Source organism: Nymphaea colorata, chromosome 14 (assembly GCF_008831285.2).
Source record: "Nymphaea colorata isolate Beijing-Zhang1983 chromosome 14, ASM883128v2, whole genome shotgun sequence".
Taxonomy (NCBI): Eukaryota; Viridiplantae; Streptophyta; class Magnoliopsida; order Nymphaeales; family Nymphaeaceae; genus Nymphaea; species Nymphaea colorata.
Genome location: NC_045151.1, coordinates 4,341,596 through 4,365,353, shown reverse-complemented (window position 1 = coordinate 4,365,353; position 23,758 = coordinate 4,341,596). Strand labels below are relative to the sequence as shown.

Here is a 23,758-nt window from a genome sequence, read left to right as displayed (position 1 = left end):
GGATTGCAGATCATATATGTAAAATATTTTACATAATAAAATCAATTGAAATAAAAGATTAACAAGAAATCTGACAAGTCCGAAAGGGTGAACTCTAGGGGATGTTGAAGGCTTGGCTTTGGGATTTTTCTACCAGATTTATTTAGGAGCAAGTAAAATTAAGAAATTGAATTTTTTCTTTAACAAACCTATAAAAAATGTGCCGATGAGTATTTTTCTCATTATTTAGTATTATAACAGATCACGCCACGATTGATGGGAATAAAGTTAATGTGAATGAACAAAATATAATGAATTGGAGAGAGAAAAGAAGCCAATATGAACGAGCTAGTCTGGAAGAGAAAAAGAATACAGTGTAAGGAATTGACGAAACAGCATGAAAGGACTGCCAATGTATAACAACTGACAGATTGAGGGCTGAATTTCTTGAGCCATCAAGGGCCGAATTTCTTCGTTACTTGATTACTTCAGCAATCTACCACTCGCAAGAGGATAATGTGGTTGTGGTGGTGATCAAACGACCCACCTGCTCAATGAATTTTGTGCAGTTTTTTGCCTATTTTCTTCACATCCTTCTGAAAATTGCTTCTCTTCCTCTGCCCTTCAATCTACCAAGAAACTGGGAGTGGGGTTGCAGGAGATGGGGGAGGTAATGATGCTCTTGTGCAAACAGCCATTTCTACTGCAACCATTTGTTGAAAGAGATGTAAGACTACATCTTGAATGCCAAAGACGATCTGAAGAAGAAGCTCCAAGGATCCTGAAAATCTTCCAAAAGGCCATCAAGATGCTGATCGAGTCCTTTTTCAGGAAGGAGTGCGACAGAGAACTAGAGCTTGAGCTCAAGGATGTTGTTTATGATGCCGAGGACATCATCAAAGGATATTGTAGCAAAATTGAGGCCAGCAAGAGGGATCAGGTATGGAAGCGATCATTGACCACAGCACTCTCTTCCTATTACGAAGATGTTTCTTTTCTTACCAACTTGGTAACAAAATCAAGAAAATCAATCAAAGGCTTGATAAAATAAAGAAAGATTGGGACATGGTGGATAGGCTCAAAACAACCCCAAAAGGGGTGGTAAGGACCTGTTCAATGTGAACATGTCAACCCCAAAGAGGCAACCCATCACATAGGTATACAACTGCCATAGGCAGGGGGAATGATAAAAAGGTGTTAGTAGAAATGCTCGTCAAATGACTTTTGTAGTAAGACTGTGAAGGGTGGTGCTTCTATTATCTCCATTGTTGGAAAGGAGGGATCAGTAAAATGACTCTTGCAAACACGGTATTTAATGAAGTTGAACAAGTTCATGGAACACAGGTGGTGGGTTTGTGTTTCGTAAAGGCCAAACCATAAGGATTTGGTGCGGCAGATACTAAGGGAAGTGTGCAAGAGTTCTGCAGAAAACACTGATTGTTCCTTGACTGACTTATGCACACAATTACTGAACGAGCTCTCAAAGGAAAAAAATTGTTGGTCCTATGATGTAGGGGAAGTAAAATGGTGGGACGAAGAGATAGGGGGAACATTGATGCCGAGTGCCATCGGGAGCAAATTTTGATTACCAGTAGAAAGAAATATGTGTCGGAGGGGATGGGTGCTTTTTATATGCATGAATTACAAGAATTTAGTTTCCACCAAAGTTGGTACTTGTTTGTGAAGGAGGTTTAAGAGAAGGCCAAACAGAAGAAGATTCGGTGATGCATAAGATCAAATTTGTTGGAGATGGAATAGTAAAGAAGTGTGGTGGGTTGCCACTTGTTATTAAGATGGTGGGGTCCATGATGCACACCAAGAAAATGAGTAGGGAGGACTGGAAGTCCCTCGTGGATAGTAAGATATGGGAATGGAAGACTCCTGCAGCCTCATCATCGTCCACTGAAATAGGTGGCGATATTCTTCCTGGTCTCATGCTGAGCTACGATAACTTGCCATATTATTTGAAGAGTTGTTTTGTGTATTGCTGCATTTATCCAAAGGATTATGAGATTGAAAGGGAGACATTGACCATGCAATGGGTGGCACATGGATTGATTGAGGAAGGCATAGATGTTGAAGCGACAGCAAACCAATACATTGAAGATTGGATAAGGCAGTGTTTGATTGAAGAAATTGATTTGAAGAGCATCAAATTGCATCACATTTTGCATGACCTTGCCTTATATATAGGTGGAAGGGAATATGGCCATGCCTCTACTACTGAGCACACCCGCCATCTGTCATTACTTGGTGTACACGATGCAGAGGCACACAAGCATAATACCTTGGAAACAGCAAATAAGGTGTGCACATTGTTGGCTTATTCCAATTCTTACTTGCAGGTTTATATTGAACACTTGACAAATTTCAAGTGGTTGAGGGTGTTGTCATTGAGGGGATGCGAATTCGTTGAGCTGCCAAAGTCCATTGAATATCTTTCACTTATTAATATCTCGATCTAAAGCAATTCTAAAGTGAGACGGTTGCCCAGTACAATCTGCCGACTCTGTAACTTGCAAACATTGGATTTAAATTATAGAAAATTGAAGAGTTCACAAGAAATGGGCGAACTCTGCAACTTGAGGTTTCTTGGCTGAAATGGACATCAGAATTGAAATTTATAGCGGAAGTTGGGAAGCTTACCAATTTACGGATGACAAAGGGGACACAAGGGTTGGAGGGGACAAGAAAAGCAATTGATTGTGCAAGAAATGCACAATTTCTTAAGGAGAAGCATGGCATAATTAGTTTGGAATTCTACTTTGGAATTACTGGAGGTGTTTCTGAACAGGAGTGGTACTTCTGAACAGAGTAATGAGAAACAGGGTGGGGCTTCTGAACAGAGTGGTGCGCTGGAGGCATTGGAACCTCCACTTGGGCTGGAGTGCTTGGAGATAGGTGATTATAAGGGAAAGATGCCAGCTTGGCATTTGAATACTGAGTATACCAAGCTACATTCGCTAAAGCTAGAAAGATGCCATTTTTGAGAAAAACTAATAAGCATTACCCCGGTTGAAAGTACTAAATGTCATCAATTGCCCAGCACTATGTGAAATAGCTAGCATGCCTGCCTTGGAGTCGTGGAAGGTGGAGGAATGGTGCAGCCTAGAGCAATTACCTCATCACAAGCCTGCTTTCAAGTCGTTGAAGGTGGAGGAATGCTGCAGCCTAGAGCAATTACCTCATCGACCTAATAGCTTGAAGGCTCTTGTTAATGTTCCTTTACTTGAGGAGTTGATGGTGGAAGGTTTGCTCAACTGGGAAGGGTGGCCAGCAGATGGATTAGGGGAAACAACATTGACTTCTATGCCAAGGTTAAGAGAGGCAAATTTTATGAATTGTCCAAAGATGCAGACAGAAGGCTTGCTTGATGCTCTATTTGAGCTGGCGGGGCATGACGGTCAAGTGACTCAGCTCCAAAGTTTGTCAGTGTGTTGTTGCCTAAGTGCGAGATTGGGATGGAAATTCCTTGAGCAACTGCCAAACCTCATTGAGTTAAGGTTGGGTCCAGACTCAGCAGTACAACTGCCATCACCATTGCCATCGGAGGTATCAACATTTCTACCCTCCCTCAAGTCTCTGTCTTTGAGTGACACGAATGTTGATGAGGTCTAATTGGGAAGGGTGCCTCAGTGGTTGTGGGGTCTCTCCCAACTGGAGACATTGCACCTAAACTATTTCTATGAGGACATCAGCTTGGGAGGCCACTGGCAATGCCTCCCAAAACTGAGATACCTAGAGCTTCAATACTTCCACAAACTGAAGTCTCTGGTGGACATTACTACCCACCAAAATGAAAATGATGCAGTAGCAACAACATGTCCCACGGATGCAAACGAACAGATCGCCTGCCTCTCAAAGCTTGAAAAGTTGGTAATTTACTTTTGTCCAGCACTCCATCTGCCGCAGGAACTCAGAGACCATCTTGGGGAAAGGTTATCCATCCTAGGCTAAAGTGGTTGAGGTGCTGTTATATCATGTTACGGAACCTTTTCTGTTTCGTAGGCTGAAGCCTTCAGTATTTACATATGTCCTGCACTTGATCTGCCGCAGGAGTAAGATGCCATCTTGGAGGAAAGGTAACAATTATCCGATATGTTTCAATATTTAAAATCGGTGACAGATTGTAACTATTTTTTTTTTGGGTCAAGTATGAATCTTTTGCATTTCATCGGCTCTTTTTCTCTCCCTTGTTTGATTTAGGTCTTGTACATTTTTTATGTCTTGTTTTCCAACTGCAAAAGTAGAGTGAATATATAAAAATCAATATATTGCAACTGCTTTCAGCAAACATGACAGAAGTCAATATTACTTGGTCATGTTGGTGTGATTTCACAGAGAACATCAGCTTGGGAGGCCACAGGAAATGCCTCCCGAAACAGAGAAAGCCAGTTCTTTTTTACTTCCCCAATGTCAAGTCTTCTGGTGGGCGCAGCAAATAGTGTTACTCCTCAACAAAATGATGCAGTAGCAACCACATTTCTCACGGATAAACAGGAACAGATCACCTTCTTCTAGAAGCTTCAATGGTTTAGCAGCTAAGAGACCATCTTGGAGAAAGGTTTACAATTACTAAAATGTTTTAGTGTGTAAAAAACTGGTAACAGATTGAAACTCTTTTTTTGTTAAACGTGAATCCTTTTTGCTTTTTGTCGGCTCTCTTCTTTCCTTCCCTTGCTTGATTTAGGACTTGCAAAATTTTTATGCCATGTTTTCCATTATCTCTTTCACCCACCACACATTTGGTCTATTAGTTCTTAGCTGATCCAACCACCATTTAATTTTTATGCATCCACATAATATTTTCTTCCTTTATTTTTCTTGACTGTCACATCATGATAGAATGGATAGTCTTAGTATATATATATATATATATATATATATATATATATATATATATATATATATATATATATATAGTTCCAAATCTGATGGATCCATATCCAAAACCTGTAAGGTTGTTAGCAGAGATGCTCACTTCCTATTGTATAGCTGACTCCTCCACCTAAGGCTAATATTGGCAAATATTAAAATCTCTAAGTAAGGGGGCTTGTAATCTTAACTCTTGAGAAGATGCACTAGCCAGTACTCTATACATTCCTTCACAATCATTTATAGCTCATGCATTTTAAAATTTCCTTTTAATTCAGGGGGATATATTGAAGTATTAACATTTTAAATCGTTTGCAATGTCTAAGGTTCTAAGAAATCACACCAACATGTCCACATTAAGCTTTTTGGCATCGCTTGTTTTATAAGGAAGCAGGCCCTACCTGCTGGGTCATTCTTGAATCAAAATTTCAGAATTTTGATTTTATCATATGGGTAGAATACGAGTCGAGAATCTTAAAAGTTTTTCTTCTCTCTTGGCACATGTTATGATGATTTTAATACACCAATTCCAGAATTTTAGTTCTTGCTCTATCAAACACATAATTTTCAATTTTAAAATCAAAGTTCCAGACTATCAAAGGGAAACTAGAATTGGAAGTTTCATTCCAATTCTAGTTGAAGGTGAAATTTTCCGACTTTTACAATCCAAATACAGTTTTCATATTTATGTTCAAATCCAAATCCGAATCCGATCAAATATTTAATGTATATCTGAATCCAAATACGAATGGATGTCATTTCTTCAATCCATATCCCAACTACTATTTTTTTGGAATTTTTAATATGAAATCTAAGGGTATCAAACAAAACCTGAAAACAAAAATATTAATTAACATAAAAAAGATTTGCTCAACATTCACTTTTGTCTTAGAATTAAGATGTTCCTCACTTTTTCTACAATCACATATGTCCTATGACCACATAAAATTTTGTAAGATAATATCGGGTCCAACTAATCGACTAGGATCCGACCTGTTTGTTCATGGGCCCCAAGTGAATTTTTGCACCTACACATGGGAAGGCAACGAGGGCGTTCTTTCACATCCAACTGCTTTTCTCTCCCCCTCTTTTGCCGTTACTCACGGATTCCACATAAGTAAATTACCCTTAACAGTACGGACGTATTACATTATTGTCATTTTCATGGGAGGTTAAGTTTTTTTATTCCGCACAAAATTTTTTTAATCTAATTTATGGTAGACTGTTCAAAATGCTTCTATAAAATTAGTCGAAGTCACACGGAAATACTTAAGAAATTAATGTCATTTACGTAATATATAATCATTAACTTGACCAACAACATTTTATTAAAAAAACATATAAACACTTGCAGTTGACTTAAATCATCCTAAACTTTGTTTAATTTATTTATTTGTTTAAGAGAGAGAAAATAGTTTTGTTATATATTATATTTTTCAACATGTCCTTGTCCAAATGAGTTTGTGTTCGAAAAGTTTCCTATGTATTCCTCTGAGTTGTTGAAATTCTTTATATAAGAAAAAAGGAAATGTATGTCCTTAGTAACGAATTTTAAAATTAGGGTAAAAAGAAAAGGAAAAAAGGTCAAGAAGTGTTTGTTTATAAAAGTACTTGTACACATTGATAGAAATTTTAGAAAGGCCAAACGTATTTAAGGTAACCGCATTTAAAAGCTACAAGTGGTTATCATTTTAATTTAGAGGAGAAGGGATGTACAATTTTTTGCCTTGGCTATACTGTACTACTGGCACATGCAACGTATCTTTATTGTTTTCTCATTAGCTCAAAGCACCTATTCTTTAAGGATGACGAATCTTTTCGAGACTAAAGAAGGGTATTTCTTTTTTGAGGATGAATAATCTCTAGTTAAGGGTAGACCTAAGGTTCTTGATGGATCCAATATCTGACTGCATTAGACATGGACACAAAAAAGAAAAAAAAATTGACATCCGATTAAGAAATTGGATGTATTTGGATTTTAAAAATGTCACTAGATCAGACTGGATTTGAATTTATATGCAAATGTAAAAAATTTTAAAAACTTTAAAATTTATATGTAAATGTCAAAAATTCAACTTTAATTCATATATATATATATATATATATTTGGCCCTTGCGACAAACAAAATCCGGCTTTCACATATCAAAATATGGTCTGGATTCCATTGTATAATTAAAGGTTGGATTCCGGCTTCGATCATGTTAAAGTAAAAGCTAGATATCTGATTAGATCCAGACTGTAAAATTAAAATTTGCAATCACATAAACTTGTCTTCCATTAGCATTCAAATCTTAATTTTGAATCTAAGTATTTGAACTTCTAATAAATCGAATATGATAACACTGTAAATTTGGTTTGAATATGATAACACTCACGCAAAGTAGGGGATAGAATGGAATTGCTTTTAGAAAGACATAAAAGACATCCCCATCTTCTCTCCAACTTGTGGCATTGTTTATTTGTGTTTATGAAGAGAGACAGGGGGAGGGAGATGCTATCTGCAGATAAATAGTCCGACATCAAGGAAGAAAAGTAGTTGTGGGGGTCTTGTAAGAGGAGCTCCAATCTGCCCAGTAGCCGAGGACACTGGGCACTTGAGGCAAATATTCCACCCAAGTATTTCTTGCTTCTTCTTCTTGCTTCTTTAGCTAGTTTTATCCAGTCAGTGGCCTCTTTGTTAGTATCAGTTGTTCCACGTCAAAACTAAAACTTAAATTTGTGTGAAACCAGCAAGAAATCCGAGCATGCATGTCTACCTTCTCTAGAGTCCCTCACCATCATGCCGTAAGGCAGCTCACTCATTCTGCTATGGAGACAGATCATATCTGCCAACGTTACTTTTGCATGTCACGGGGTTTCACATCCATTGGAATCTGGTATCCATCGGACCCAGTTACAAAACTGTACCAAATCCGAATTCAATTAAGAATCAGAATTGTTTGACTTCTTCACCTTTTGGAGTTTTCTTTTAAGAACTCTCTTCTGTTTTTGACATCTCATTCTAACAGGAATGTTTGGGTTCCAAAGAACACAATGTTCATATATGAAACACCCTTTAAAGTGTGCGTAAATTTTTGTTGCTGTTCTTCTTGTACACTTCGAGGCCTCCTCCCTGGCACGATTCTATTGGAAGTTCATAACTTTTTTCATGTATATCTTTGGATCAATGCCTTTAAAGGAAAATTATTGGAATCAAAGTTAACCTATCCAACCCAAATCGCTGTTAAGCCAAATTTTTGGCTGAGCTGGAGGTTAATAACCACACTAACTAGAAAAGACCCAAGGGCCCCTCATACCTTTCAGCTTAAGTGTCGCGAACTCACATTTAATTGTTAATATATGTTTTTGGTATTATCATTTTAAAAAAGGTAACTTTTATATAGTGTTTTGCTTATTCACAGTTGAATCAATTGAATTGTTAAAATAGCCAATTTTACTGAATTGACCAGCTTGATTGATTTGATTCCATGTAAGTATGTTTTTTGCAATAGCAGTATTTAAAAAAATATAAACTAAACCCTCACAAGATGGTTTCCACAACCATAAATGTTTACTACCCATGAATGTTTTTTTAGAAAATCATCAGACAACGTAAAGATACAAGCCTAACCGACATTTCATCCAATTATATTAAACAAGAGCTAATAAAAATCCAATTTCCAAAAGAGTTAATTTTCCTTAATATTTCTGGAACTTACAATAATTTAGTTAACATCTGTTTAAAAAATGGGTTGTATTTGGTTTTATAAAATGTCGCTCTCGCAATTCTGGATTTGAATTCAATTTAATAAATGTTCAATCAATTTGGATAAGGGTTTAGGTTCAATTTCAGAGAAATATCCTTGTATATTTAATATGCAAACAATTTGAAAGATGGCCAGTCCTTCATATGTCAAAATATGGACAGAATTTGATTGCATAATTAAAGGATGGATTCAGACTTGGCTCATGTCAAAATGAAAATTAGATATCGGATCAGATCTGGACTATAAATTCAAAAATTTGATTCACGCAAACTTTTCTTTCATTAACATTCAAATCTTAAATCAAATTTAAATATGTGAACTTCTGATATATAGAATAGGGTAATGCCATACATTCAGTTTGAATCTGATCCGATGGGGTATCATTCTTTCGCCGGCCATGCGCCAAAGGTTGGGGAGAGAATGGAACTGCTTTTAGAAAGATACAAATGGCACCACATGTTCTCTTCAATTTGTCGCATTGACAATTTATCCTTGTGAAGAGAGAGAGGGAGAAAAGGGGGGGGGGAGAAACCCCTTGTTTTCATGGTTTTACCATAGAATTCGTTCTCATTGGTGTGCAACTCTGTGATTAAGTGGAAATTTTTAAGTTGTTTGTTCATTTTACAGCACTAAAAAGAGTATCTTGGCACTACAGGACAATCATACCCCAGTTTCTATCACAAGTAAACCAATTTTCCTTTCAACTCGAGGTAACAAGTTTTTCTTTGGTGTCGTACACGAATTAAACGAGTTGATGTGAACAAGTTTTTAAAAACAAGTTACGCCATAAATGATTTAAGCAAGTTAATGGAGTTGAGCTCGAGCTTGATGTTGTATAATCAAGTCGAGCTCAAGAGGGACTAGCTTGGGCTCGACGCATGTGCAGCCCAACTTGGTGATGCAACGTCGTTGCTACGAGTTTAGGCATCCCAAACATTTTTATTAACAATATAACAGATAACAAAATACAAGATACCTGAGCTAGAACAAACCAAAAAAGAAGAGAGACATAAACCTCAAATACAAAGATAGAAACTACAACTAATGATTAAGAAGATAGGCATAAAACCACCTCACTGTACAAAAGGATTACAGCCTCGTTGCAATTGATTGTTGACAGCAAATACATCATTTACAAAAAGCCATTTTCTGCACACCATTTCACCACATACAGATCAACCGTAAAACCATGTAGTAAGGAGGAAAGATCACCTGTTGATGTTCCCACTTTAAATCGGCTATCATATCCTTTAAATCATTGCAGACTCTCCATTCGAGACCACTCAGAATCAAATTGGCATGATGCATAATAGAATTTCTTTGTTTCCTTATGTTCCAAAAGAGTACATGTAAGCATAAACATAGCGTATTGTAACCCATTTATTTGAAAGACCATTTGAACCACCATGAGATAACTTCTTGAATAGAGTTATGCACTTCTAAACATGACCCCTCCCCCCCTCATATTTTGGGAACAATATGATACATATATTTTTAATTTTTTTTAATTTGGGCTATGTAAAAGTTTTGAAAAATATTGTTCAGTACTTGTATATTTTTTGCAAATACTATTCTACCCTTACCAAAAAAATTGCTGGCTTCACCCTGGTATCTAGGGTCTTCTGTTTTTTATTTCAAGTCCATTTCATCTCAAGTTAATGAAATTATGAGTACCCCATTCCTCACAAGAAATTTTCACCTTTTCTGCAACCCAAACACCGCTAAATTAAGTAACAAACCTCTTCTCATCCCCAAAAGGCAGCTTTTCCATATCCAAGAAAAATAGGCATTACTTTACAATGTTCACAAGCTCCCATTCAAGTATTGGTGTGACCAAAATAGTACATAAGGAGTTGGTGACGTCAAGAAGGCCAAGACCACCTTCTTGTATCGGAGCAAGCAGACTTCCAACTAATTAAGTGACGTTTCCTAATATGATGAGAATCCCCCCAAATAAAATGACAATTTCTTCTCTACAAAGTTCAGTACAAGAAGTGGAAGTCTAAATGCTCTCACCCAATAACCAACCACTTGCTGCAGAACATGCTTCTCATATAAGTAAGTGGATGGTCCACCGTTCTACAAAGCTTCTCACATAAGTCAGGGGTGAGAGTACCAACAAATAATGGAACCCAAATAATTAAGGGGAAGTTTAGACAACTGTCAATGAAATCAGTTTGCAAGCACCATTGTGTTGTCAAAAACATTAAAATGAATGCAAAAATTAAATGAATTTATAGTCAAACCTGGTTTGGAAGTGAAATCAGGTAAAGCTGTGTTTAAACAAGAAGTGGATTTTCACAACAGCCCAAAAAAATAAAAGGATGTCATTTGCAGAGAAGAAGCGCCCCAAGTAAGAAGTAAATTGAGAAAGTCATTTTAGGGGCTTGCTGCCCTGTAAAACTCACCATTGGAGGTTTTCAGATAAAACTTCCACAACACATTGTAAACAAAAGTGGAGAGAGAGGGTGCATTTGTCATCGGCCTCCATAGCAACAAAAAGTGGTTCCCTCCCTTTTTAAAGGTGACAACTAAGGAAGCAGTAGAAACATAAGTCATAATTTTCCTCATTCTATCTTCATAGGATCCCAAAAAAGAAATACCAAAGTGCCGGAAAGACCATCACACTTTGCCATAAACTTTTGGAATATTTAATTTGAGGAGAAAAAATTGTTCTATATGCCCTTATCCAAGCTGTTGACTGCTTCAAGTGCAAGGTGCATGGTTGGTGAATAAATCTATTGGAGAGATCAGATGCCCTTGTTCTGAGCCAATAATTGTGCTAAGACAATCTTCATTCTCTCAGCCGTCAACTTAGCAACTAGTTTATAGATCAAATTGCATAATGATGTAGGTCAGGACTTTTATATCCTTAATGACATGAAATTAAAAATCAATATCATATGTGTTGCATTTACCCACCTTACAAGCTTGTTTGTGATGAAGAAATTTCTCACCCCTAGTGCTGCATAGTTTGCATCCCAAAATTTCTTTTGGTTCAACAATGGGAATTTGTTCTGCAAAGTGGAAAAGGGTCTACCGGCCATCAGTATGAGGCTTAGTTTTTTCTGGAGCGTTGTTCATTCTTGGTGCATTTCCACATTCATTTAAGCATTATTCTCCACTTAAATGCAGTGTGGGGCATGATAAATATTTTATATTGTTTTAGAAATTTTAAATTTTATAAAGCAAAAAATGATGTAAGAGCCAATCCCTAAAATAAGAAAACTGTTTGTGAGGCATTGCAAAAGAGAGTTCTATAATTTTTTTTATAAAATAGTAGGAGATATGTTTTAGAAGAAATAATCTTAACTAATGAATCGTTTGATTTGGAAAAATCATTTGAATAAAAAATCAAGTTAGTTTTTGAAAAAAGTGCTTTAATAAAATTTTATAAAAAAATTTTAATGAATGATCATTTGTAACATAAAGGAAGTTAGTAGCAATCTTCCAGAACACATTAATCTCAAGGTTTTAGCCTAACTCAGTTACCACATTATTAGGGCTCGATCTTATTTTGCTTAGGTTTTTTAAAGGAGTGGCTGTAGGTATCCGTGAATCCTATAAATGCACAGTGAATATGCATGTTAAATGAAAAAAAAAAGAGTTCTCTATGCGTGAAAAGAAAATAAGATAAGTCATTCATACCACAACATACATATAAAATCGAAAATGGGTATGCTATCAAGTCAAGTGTAGTATGATAACCATCATGGGTACTGCACCTTAATATTGGCCTTGGTGAAGTTGACAGATTTTGGGCGATGCAAGATGAGACTATATATATATATAAAGAGAGAGAGGGAGAGAGAGAGAGAGAAATCGAAGAGAGAAAGATAAAAGAAAAAAAAAGAAAAAAGTGATAAAAAGAGAAGTAATAAAAGAAAGAAAAAGAGAGAAAGAGATTTTAAAAAACGGAGAGAGAGAACTGAAGAGAGATAAAAAAAAGTGAAAAAGAAAATTTTTAGAAAGAGATAGAGAAAGAGAGTGCTAAAACGAGAGAGAGAAATAGAAGAGAGAGAAACCTGAGAGAGAAATAGAGAAATTAAAAGAGAGATTTTGAGTTCAAAATTCTCTTTCATGGACGGAAACTAGGATTAACAAGTTAGGCCTCCTAGTGCTCTTCTGTGCTGAGCATGGCAGCGGCCTCTTGGCGAGAGCACTCTGCTAAACACCGAATGCTCTCTCCCAGTAGCATGCTGGTTACTTTCGAATCTGGCCCGGGGGAGTTAAATGCCTCCTCATTGGCTTGAATTTGATTGAGTCAATGAGGTGGGTATTTGGTCCTGCCACCCTAAGTAGGCCCCACACAAGTCCCAGCCGCATGGTTAAAATTAAAAAGAAAAGAGAAAAAGTGAAAATTTCATATTTTTCTAAGGGCAAAATGACCTTTTTGTAAAATGAATTTGGATCCGGTTTTGACAATTTTGGGTCCGCTTGAATCTGAATCAATTTTTCCCGAACCTGGAAGGGTCCAGGTTGATGTCAAATGCCCAAATTGTGGATTGTGTCTTCAGTCCAGTTTTAGATTTTATAAAGCGAAATTGAGACAGAAGGTGAGGGGAGTTTGTGTGCGTGCTCGGGGATCCAACTTGATATATGATGCTGGAGGTTGGTTCTCGGGCTTGTTTTTTCATATTTGGATAAAAAATTTGGGTTGGATCTAGGTTATGCTTTGTGCATTGAATTTGGAGATATATATATATATATATATATATTTGTTCTGGATTGTGAACTGGATTTTTACTCTATTTTTGGATCTTGGATCGGGTTTTTGGATATAGGTATATTTTTGGATGTAATGCTTAGTTTTCGATCTGAATTTGGCACAATTTTCGATCTGCTGAGATTTGGATTCAGATCTATGACTCAATTTTGTATCTGGATCTTAATTTGGGTCTAGATATGGATCAATGGATCCATTTTTTCTTCAGATCTTGGATTGGATCAAATATGAATCCAAGGCTCTTCAATCTAGACTAGGTGGATCTAGATATGGATGGAGGGCTCTTTTGCAATCTAGAGGTGGCATTTGGATCCAAAGATGGGTCTAGGGATCTGATTTGGAATTACAGCTAGGATTTGGATCCAGATATGGGTCTAGGGTCTTGTTTTCAGTCTCTGTATGATTTTTTGGACTGAATCCATGTCTGAATGTGGATTTGAATTACAAAATATGTCTAGATTTGGGCTGTGCTGGAGTCTAAACTTCTGAAATTAGATCTAAATGGGTCCTAAATCGAGTTGACAATATAATCAGATAAGAAATTGATCAAAATTAAGGAAAATCAAGGTGTTTGCAGCTAGCACTCTTTGCTATTTTTTGTAAACTCACCATACAATGTTCAAAAAATGCTGATTACCCCAAACAACGGTTGGATCTATCATCCACCATTGGCAAGACATTGATGTGGTGGTGGAGCTTATTAAACGGACCCACTCACTCAACTTAATTTTTATGAGGGGAGTGCCTAAGTCTACAAGTCAACTATAATTTTCGGCAGCAGCGTCATCTTTATCATCAGTTCTTGCTTTGCTTTTCTTCCCCTCCATATTCTACAATCCCCTATCCCCAATACTCATACCAAATTTTCACCATCTTACCATTACCCAAACACCGCTAGATTAAGTAACAAACCTCTTCTCGTCCCCAAAAGGCAGCTTTCCATATCCATGAGAAATGAGCTTTAGTTTATAGGGTTCACAAGCTCCAATTCAAGTATTGGTGTCTGACCAAAAGAGCGCGCAAGGAGTTGGACATTCTAGCATGAAAAGTTATAGTAAAGAAAACACTGGAAATATCACCAGAAAATATCGATGGAAAGCCCTGTTGAATAGGTAGAGTTAGACTGGGGATAACATGAACAAGCATTTGAGCTTCAGTCAAGAGTATTTTTGTGTCCATTGTATATGCCAAACAATAAAAAGGTATTACATGTGCAACTCTTAGTATCACAGTGCAAGACATTTATCCTAGCTTCCGCAAGAGTACAAAGGCTCAACAAAGGGGAAATGCATCCCCGTTGTTGGTGCCTTGGCCAGGTGGGGATGGGTAGACTGCTAGTTTCCGTTTTGAATCCCCATTGTATCAACTCCCTGTGCTGCAAAAGAATGCATCGATATGAAAATTGATCCATAATGTGGGCACCTTTCCCAAGGCACCAAAAGCAGACTTAGACTTTATGGGGACTTTATTGTAAAAATTGACTTCTAATACTCATTCTGCTCTCCCAAGCAAGGGAAACGTGAAACTTTTTGACCATTTTTCTGATTTTCTTTTATGAATTTAACAAGTTAAAACTATGGGAACCCCCATATGAGCCAAGGGGCACATGTCCACTCTTCATTGCCGAAAATTTCATTACATGTCTTTGTGGTTGCGGCCACTGGTAGAGCCAAAAATTTCTGGTTGAGGGGCACTTGAAATGTAAGATTCAAATCTTAAGGGACACTGATATGTGAAAAACTGAAAATTAATGGAGTTTTTGTATGTAAATAGTTTAATTTTTTTGGGTTGGTGCGGGCAACTGCCCACACTAGCAATAATGTAGCTCTGCCACTAGGACACAGTAGCTAAGTTTTCACTATGGTCTACATGCTATGCATCCCCATTTTTGGCTGCTGTAAATATAATTTTTTGTTAATACAAGTCCAACTTCCATAGGAAACCTGAGCTGCTAATTACCCTATATCTGGAGATGTCAGCATATCCGATTTGGATCAGATATCTGACCAAACTCTATCGAAAAAAATCAGATATGAAAAAAGAAAATATCTGTTTAATAAGGCAGATCATATTTGCATTTAAGAAATGACATATGATGGGATACAGATATACATAATATCTCGGATTTATTTTTAAAGAAATATCCTATATCTAATGCTCTTAAATTCTAAAAAAATGGCTAAATTTGGTTCAAAATTCGGATTCAAGTTCAGATATGAATGTAAAAGTCAATTGTGAAATCAGATTTTGAATTTGGATTCAGATACAAATCTCTTTTTGTTTCAAATATGAATATCCAAAAAAGTGGACAGATTTAAAAGTATATCTGATTTGAATGTGATCTGCTGACATCCCAACTATATCCACATAAATTGTCCAACTCAACTCAAAGATCAGAAGACAAACATGCAGCCCCTGCGAAATGAATTAGCATAAGATTTGCAATTGGAAGGAATGCAACAGGGGAGCTTAGCATCACAAAGAGGTTCTGATACACTCTTTGTTACACATATCAATGGCCAAAAAGAGCTGCAAATAAGCCAGATGTGGGGTGGTATGAGCAGTTGCCGGCTTTGTCTGGGATTGAAGAAGATCCCTTTTCCTTCCCTGGTCGCCCCACAAGTTCCCAGCAGCGATCGCGTGTGTGACCCAATTTCCTGCTGAGTACACTTAAGTTTGCTGTGATTTTTCTGTGTGTTTGAGTGGTACCTTTGTATGCCTTGATTAGTGCCCGATTGTGAAAGGCACGCCATTCTTTCTTGGCTGTCTTCTATGGAGTCCATTTTAGGAGGGACGCTCATGACCCTTTGCCTTGACACCTCTCTCTGAATCATTTGACAAACCGCATTGAATTTTGGCCGCGGTATAATATTCAGGATTTGAGTCCTTATGGCTTCATAGTCCTCACTCAGACCAACGAGGACCTTGAAGATTTGATCTTCTTCAAAATGCTGTTTGTAAATGACTGGATCAGAGGTCGCTGGTCGATATTGGAGGAACTCATCATATAGACTCCCGAGTCTCCCAGTGTACCGCTGCACATCTTGGTCATGGAGGGTGAGATTGGCAATCTCGCATTGTATCTGGTATACTTGAGCAAGATTATTTTGCTCACTATAAAGTTCTTTTAGTGCCTCCCATATTCCGTGCGCGGTATCTTGATATGTAAACAGATTTGCTATGGATGGTTCTGTGGAGTTGAGCAGCCATGCCAAAACCATGTCGTTCTGTGTTTCCCATTCATCATAGTTGGGGTCAGTAGTGGCTGGAGCTTTGATTTTCCCATTAATATATCGTGCCTTTAGAAACCTGTGGCACTTGTAAATTCCGTATCTCTTCACAGGATTGTCCAAAAAATCTGAAAATTGGATAAAAAATACTATGCACGTCCTCAAATCCAACACCACCTTACTCGACCTCTGAATCGCCTCCACTCAAAAACGCGCTCCAGAGAAAGTCACGCCTGGAATGGCTTGTCTGGGCCACAGCAGCTGCGGCACTTCTAAAATGCCGTCTTCTCCCTCACCTCCTTATCTTGTTCTCCGGGATCTTCAGATAAACTTGCAGGACATGGTGAAGAGAAAGAACTGGACAGCGTGAGTGGTAAAGAAATGCAGGATTTCTCCGCTCCTTGTGGAGACGGTGGCGATGGGGGGTGTATTTTTGCAAGGGACACCCATTTGGTGGGTTTTTGGCCAAGTTTGCTATATAGTTGGAAGTGGGGCAGGCAGTTGATAACATGAAATGTTTGAAAAATGATAAATATTGAATTTTAGAAAATTTGGTGTGATTGCACCTTCTAAGAATTTTCAAACTATTAGAACATTGATTAGGAAATACTTGTTGCTCTTAAATTGTTGTGTAAACAAATTTATTAATTGAAAGATGTCGTTCTCATGTTTTAATAAATAATGAATAAGTGCACGTGAGCAATGTGTTCCTTTAAGGGGTAGCATTGATTGTGAAGGTTCCACGAATCTGCCCAGAAAATTCATAAAGGTTTATGAAACAATAGCTCTAGTGTCCAATGAACCTTCTATAATTTTGCTGTAGATTTATGGGACACTCACTAAGTGTCTCTATTGCCAAACGCCCTCTTAGCTCCTTTATAAACTAAAGGGCAACACAAGGCACTGAGAGAGTTTGTAAACTTCGCCTTACGCAAAACGGTGGGTGAGAAGATTACATCATAAAAACATGAAAGATGGTTGTTGTATATGAAAACACCCTTACTTTGAACCGGGTCCAGATCTAGAACTTTGAGAACATTTTTAGTTGTAATAACTTTGGATGTGATGTATATTCAAACTCCGATTTTAACTATGCATTGGACTCAGATATTTAAATTTGGATTTGGATATATAAATTCAGCTTTGTTTTATTTTGAATTTACTATCCAATTGGATATATACCGAATTACTTAATTTTAAGACGATCTGTTATAAGTTAGTTTGTATGGGAAGAAAATATTTTTAACATCCAGTAACTTACATATCCATTCCTCTCTCCCGTTCTCGTCTTGGGTCAGCAATTTTGGGCAGGAGGTTAGAGTTGTGTCTTATTATCCAGTCATTGGTGCAAAACCCATAAATTGCCCAAGCCACATATCTAAATAAGCTTTGTGATTCTGAGAAAAGAAAAAAAAAACAAGATCACATATCCAAATTTTTTACATAATAAAATAGGATAGATGAAAACCGTAGAAAAAGAAATCTGCAAACGTGAGAAAAGGGAAGCGTACAAGATTGGGATTTATACATTTTTCCCAGATTTGTTTAGCAGAAAAAATATATGGGACTTTGCCAGTGTGCATAGAAGCCTATGGGCTCACCATAGTCGAAAATCGGTAGAGCTTCTGATTGGAGGCAAACAAATGGACCCTTAAAGATTAATCCTCTCATAAACTCAGCAACTTGAGAAATTTAATTTTCTGAGTTAAAAGAAAGCGAGAGTCTTGTTGTATTTTTGTACTCTCCACCACGGCAGCGGTGGACCTAATTAGAGGGGTGCATGCGCACTTGCTCACTTTGTAAGTTTGATCTCTTCCTTAATTTGCCTAATTTCTTCACTTCTGATTCTTTTCCTCTACTCTTCCCGTCTACCCAGAAACAGGGGAGGTTGGCGTTAGTAATGGGCATACTTGCAGAAGCGCTCTTTCTGTTATTTTGGAAGCCAAAGGCGATATCGTCAACCTCCAGAGGAAGCTGGAACTATTACCGGCAGCCCTCAAGTTTGCAGGTCGCAAGCCCTTTTCCAGCAACAAGGGTGACAAAGGTCTGGACGACAGCTGAAGGCTTGAGCTCGGCAAAAGGGAGAAGGATCCTTTAACTTCATGGAACAAGGTAAGAAAGCCTTGGACCATTCTGCATGGGTTTTACATTTTTTAGAGTATGCACCAAATCTCATGTTTCATTCTCTTCTTGTGCTTTAAATTAAGCAGCCATGGCGTCACACCAACATTGATGCTTAATGGCTTGACTAAAGGTGGATGGTTCCAAATCTTTAGAGGTGACCACAAGAAGTGATTTATGAGGTGTAGGGATATAAAGGAAATTATGACTGTGTGCATACATGTGACACACACACACACACAGAGAGAGAGAGAGAGAGAGATAAAGAGAGAGAGTACTGAATTTAATTTATTAATGTACCCATTTTATTACATAATGATACATAGCATGGTAAGTAGGATTCGGGTAATGGGCACCAACATGGTTGATAGATTGGGAAAACAGCGACACTGGTGAGTTGCTTAGGCAGTCTGGATGGGCTCGGCAATGAGAGAGTAGATATGGTCCATGGACTCATGCTCCAAGGCACTGACGCCATCTTCATAATCATACATGCACTGGGAGACCCTCGCAATGTTGAGAGCCACGTTCATGAAGGAACGAGAGAAGGCGATCTGTTGCTGCTGCTGCTGAGCAGAGAGCAGCTTCCTGTTCAGCGTCCTCCATGCATTCCTCAGCAAGTTCCTTATGTGCTGCCGTGCTTGCTCCTCCGCTACCCCTGCCTCGTTCATATAAATCTGGACCGATCTAGGCAGGTTTACTCTCCTGAATCCAACCTTTGATCAAGTGTTCAACATATAAAGAGAAGATCATCAGCCAATTAAAACAGAAAAACAGAACAAGAACACTGTCAACTCAGAAGTTATTACTAGTTAACCAGCACAAAATACAATAAACTAACCCTGGATCTCTGGAGGTCAGCCGAGAGACGAACTATCATCGATGACAAGTTGATGATGTTGGACTCAGACTGCAGCTGCTGGATGGATTGTTCCTCAATGTTTTGGGAGAGGAAGAAGTAGGCAGGGAGGAGAATAGGGCTGGTCATGGCTGCCCGGATGTTGCTCAAATGTTCCTCTAGCCTTGGTGTCTGTTGGGCATGGTGCCACCTTGCCTCAACCAAGTCATCTCTGCACACACTCACCCACTGCGCAAGAGTAGAAGAGAGCAAGTCAATTAGAAAGTGAAGCTAATATACTAATGTGATGATGTGAAGAGTAGAAGAAAGATTTGATAAAGAAAGTGTGGTACTGCTCTCCTCATGTGTGAAGTTATATCACGGCCATGCCTCCTAAGAACAGTGTAGCTGATCTGGTTGGTTGTGTTGTAGACAGCCGCATAGAAGACCCTCAGTGACTGTGGCAGCTGCTCTGCCGCTTGAAGATCCCACCTGCGTATATACAATATACAGCACCCACATTGGTTCCTAACAATGTGAAGCAGAAACTAGAGACAGAGTTGCTACCTCTAATTTACCAACCATAATCATCCTTTACCTCTCAACAACTTGCACAAAGCATTCGAGCTCCTGAACAGACTGATGCTCGCCGAAGATGTCCTCAACGGTGGCCATCAAGTAGGAGACCCTGGCGAATTGCATCCTGTACTGTGAGAACTGTGGCTCATGCATCTTCCCCACCGCCATGAAGTAGCTCTCCACCAGGCTATCTCTGGCGAAGCTAATGTGCTCGCCCAAGCCCAAGTCCCTCCACCACCAACAAACACCCAAAACAAACGACTCATGGTTGATTATTAGTGGACCCAATGATGCAGACCAGCAACAATGTAACATACATGATATTCATTACAGGTATACATATATGCATAGAATGGCATTAGTTGCTGCATTATTATCAACTATTAACCAAGTTATTTAAGCAAAAGTGCAAGAATGAATTGTACCCAGATAACTCCCTGAGGTGTCTTTGGTGGATTGTCTGCACCATGTTGAAGTCCAGCCTAGCGAACTCATGCAGCACTTGGCTTCTACGGTCCGTTCTCTCGAATGTGTCAATATACTCTCGGGCCTCCACCCTGCGAACCCTTCTGTGGAGCGGAACCTGCAGAGCACGCTGTACCTGTCGAGACATCCTCTGGTCCATGCGGCTTATCCTTGCTCTAAGATGCTCTGAAGAGAAGGCCGGAGCTTCTTCCAACACAGTTTCTCCTTCACAGGCTAGTTGTGATGCTTCCGGCCAGACTGTTCCCGAAATCTACTAAAGCACTCTATGAAATGCAAAAAGAAACTTTAATGGTTATGTCAATTAACACATTTGTGATAGATAGTCTATATTAAGAACTAATTATTGAGTCAATATTTTGGAACTAACACATGTGTATATATATATGTATACCTGCAGAAACATTATAGCCATGTTGCCTCAGAATTCTGAACCGAAGTGAAGAAGAGTAGAGGTCTTCAAATCCTCTAGTGCTCCTGGATATGGCATCTAGTGATCGCCTGATCTCACTCTCAAAGTGATAGGCTACACCTAAATGTTCGAGTGAATCAATGAGCTCCAACTGAGCCACTTGCTCAGTTGTAGATGTTATAAGTTGTTGGACTTCTCTTCTCAATTCTTCAACTCTGGTCCTTTATGTTTCTATATGCTTTCATTTTCATGTCTTTGAATTAGGAACACATCATAATACCAAAATAAACAAAATAATAGTCAGATCAGAGGTATGGAAAATTACTGATGTTGCACTGGTAATGGACTGGATGAAGTCATAGTTCCATGTACTTGGCTGGTATCTGGAAGGCCTCCTTTGAGCAGCAAACCTACCACAGCCCTCAGCCCTTGGCTCACATCTCACAAGGGTGGTGCTCCATGGCTTGAACCCAGCCTTACTATTAGGAGCAAGCTTGGGGGAAGTAACGAAAGGAGTGGAAAGGGAGGCAAGATGAGCAGCCATTAGAACAGTGTGTATTTGTTGTTGAATGCCGAATACTTTCACAGGCTCTTGGATGACTTTTCTCATGATTGGTTTGCTAGTTTATATGGAGCTGCATCCGAGTGTGCATTGCATGTCTATAATTGTTAGAGAATTTTAATTAGGTTCAATCTCTTAAAATATGGTGTTTGAGTAAGCTATAAATGTTTAATGTTTTTCCTTTGTATATAAATAGAAAGCATTAAACTATGACACTTGCCCAAGCCATAATTATTTGGTACTTTTATTTTATAGATAGAATGCATTCTTTCTTCAGTTTTTGATATGCATTTTAATCCGACACTGATTAGCTAATGTTCACCACTTAAAACCACTTTTATTAAAGACCATGTTTATTTTTTACAAGTATTTGAGTAATTGCACCCATTCACCTTTAAGTGGTGCAACTTGCTGTTTCAACAATATTATGAACATGGTTTGCTAGCGTATAAAGAGCTGCATCCAAGTGCATATTGTGTGCTATAATGGTATTTGCGTAAGCTATAAATGTTTGATGCTTTTTTCTTTCCACATAAATAGAATACATTAAACTATGTCACTTCCCTAAGCCATAATTATTTTGTACTTTTATTTTATTTGCATATAGATAGAATGCTTCTTCACGTTTTTTATATGCATTATCCAACACTTATTAGCTAATGTTCGCCACTTAAAACCATTTTTATCAAAGACCAGTTTACTTTTTACACGTTTTTGAGTAATTGCACCCCTTCACCTTTAAGTGGTGCAAATTTCCATTTCAACAAATGCATTGTTTCTTCATGTTTTTGATATGCACTACAATCGAACTTATTATCTAGTGTTTGCCACTTAAAACCATTTTTATCAAAGACCATGTTTATTTTTTACACGTATTTGAGTAATTGCACCCCTTCACCTTTAAGTGGTGGCAACTTGTCGTTTCAACAATATTATGAACATGGTTCGCTAGCTTATAGAGAGCCGTAATCGAGTGCACATTGCATGTCTATAATGGTTAGAGAATTTCAATGACAAGTAACATCTTACATTATGTTGCTTACATAAGCTATAGTCGTTTGACACACTTTCTTTGAGCAAAAAAAAAATGCACTAAAAGTGTTGTTTGTGTAAGTTATAATTCTCTGTATAAATGTAGAAAGTATTCATTGCTTCAATGAAAATTTTAATGGGTCGGTGTCGGAAGCCAGCCCACACCAACCGCGATGTGTTTCTACCATTGTGCCGAGAGAAGTATGTAAGGGAAAAGAGCAAAAAGAAAAAAATGATGAAAACATGTGGCAGTCCCAACTATCTTTCAGGCATTTTTCACAAAAAGAAACCATTAACTCACTACTTGTCAAAGCTGCCAAAGGAGAAAGAAAGGAAGGAAGGCCAAAGCTACCCCTTCAACCACAATTAGGGATGTCAATGGATCATAGTCAACTTGGATTTACCTTTAGCCATATCTAAATCCAAATCTGGAATCCTATTTCGCAAACTGAATTTATTTGAATATAATTTTCATATTCATATCTGAATACAAATTTTGAACTGAATTTGACCTATTTTCAAAATGTAAGAACATTAGATATAGGATATTTTCTTAATAAAAATCTGATTCAAATCCATATCCAAATCCAACCGGATGTTTATTTATATCCAAAATGTGATTGGAACACAATTACTAAAGCTGAATTCAATCCTACTTTTTAATAGGATATGTTTTTCTTTTTCATATTCTTCGTAATAGATCGATTAGATTTTCTATTTAAAGCAGACATATAGGCATCCCTATGCGTAACTATGGATGCCAGTGGTTTGGATTCTGGGAGGACTTGGGATTCAGATGTAGGCTCTACTTTTCAAAAGAATTTGGATCCAAGAAGCATATGATCCCAAATATAGACATAATCAGGTTGCATCTCCGTAACACAAAGTTGACTCGGGACTGAATATGGCATAAAACATAAAGGAACACGAATTTGATTAGTAATGGCACAATGCTTTTTTACTAGCTACAGTTCAAAATCAGGTCCATAATCAGATGTGTCCAACCTTGAAAATGGTGGGGCAATTTTTTTTTGTAAATTTTAATTATAAAAATACGATAAAATTTTTCTTCTGTTTTTTTTCACTTTTCATTCTCAAAGAGCAACCCTCAGTCATGGGGACCAAAGGCTTTGACCAACAAAATTACAGAGAGAGGGAGTCTCGAGGCAGGGGG

At 37.9% G+C, this 23,758-nt stretch overlaps 1 protein-coding gene across 1 annotated transcript in view; it reads right to left on the bottom strand.

The window, feature by feature from the left end:
- The window catches only part of LOC116267658 ((-)-alpha-terpineol synthase-like), a 62,279-nt gene extending 42,016 nt beyond the window's left edge, over positions 1–20,263 (bottom strand). Inside the window, exons 1-3 of the mRNA XM_031649523.1 lie at positions 20,115–20,263; positions 19,870–20,008; positions 19,520–19,765 (exon numbers count right to left, since the gene is read on the bottom strand). Of these exons, the coding sequence (XP_031505383.1) occupies positions 19,520–19,765; positions 19,870–20,008; positions 20,115–20,263 (534 nt within the window). The remainder of the gene's footprint in view (positions 1–19,519; positions 19,766–19,869; positions 20,009–20,114) is intronic.
- Positions 20,264–23,758: the final 3,495 nt, after the last annotated feature.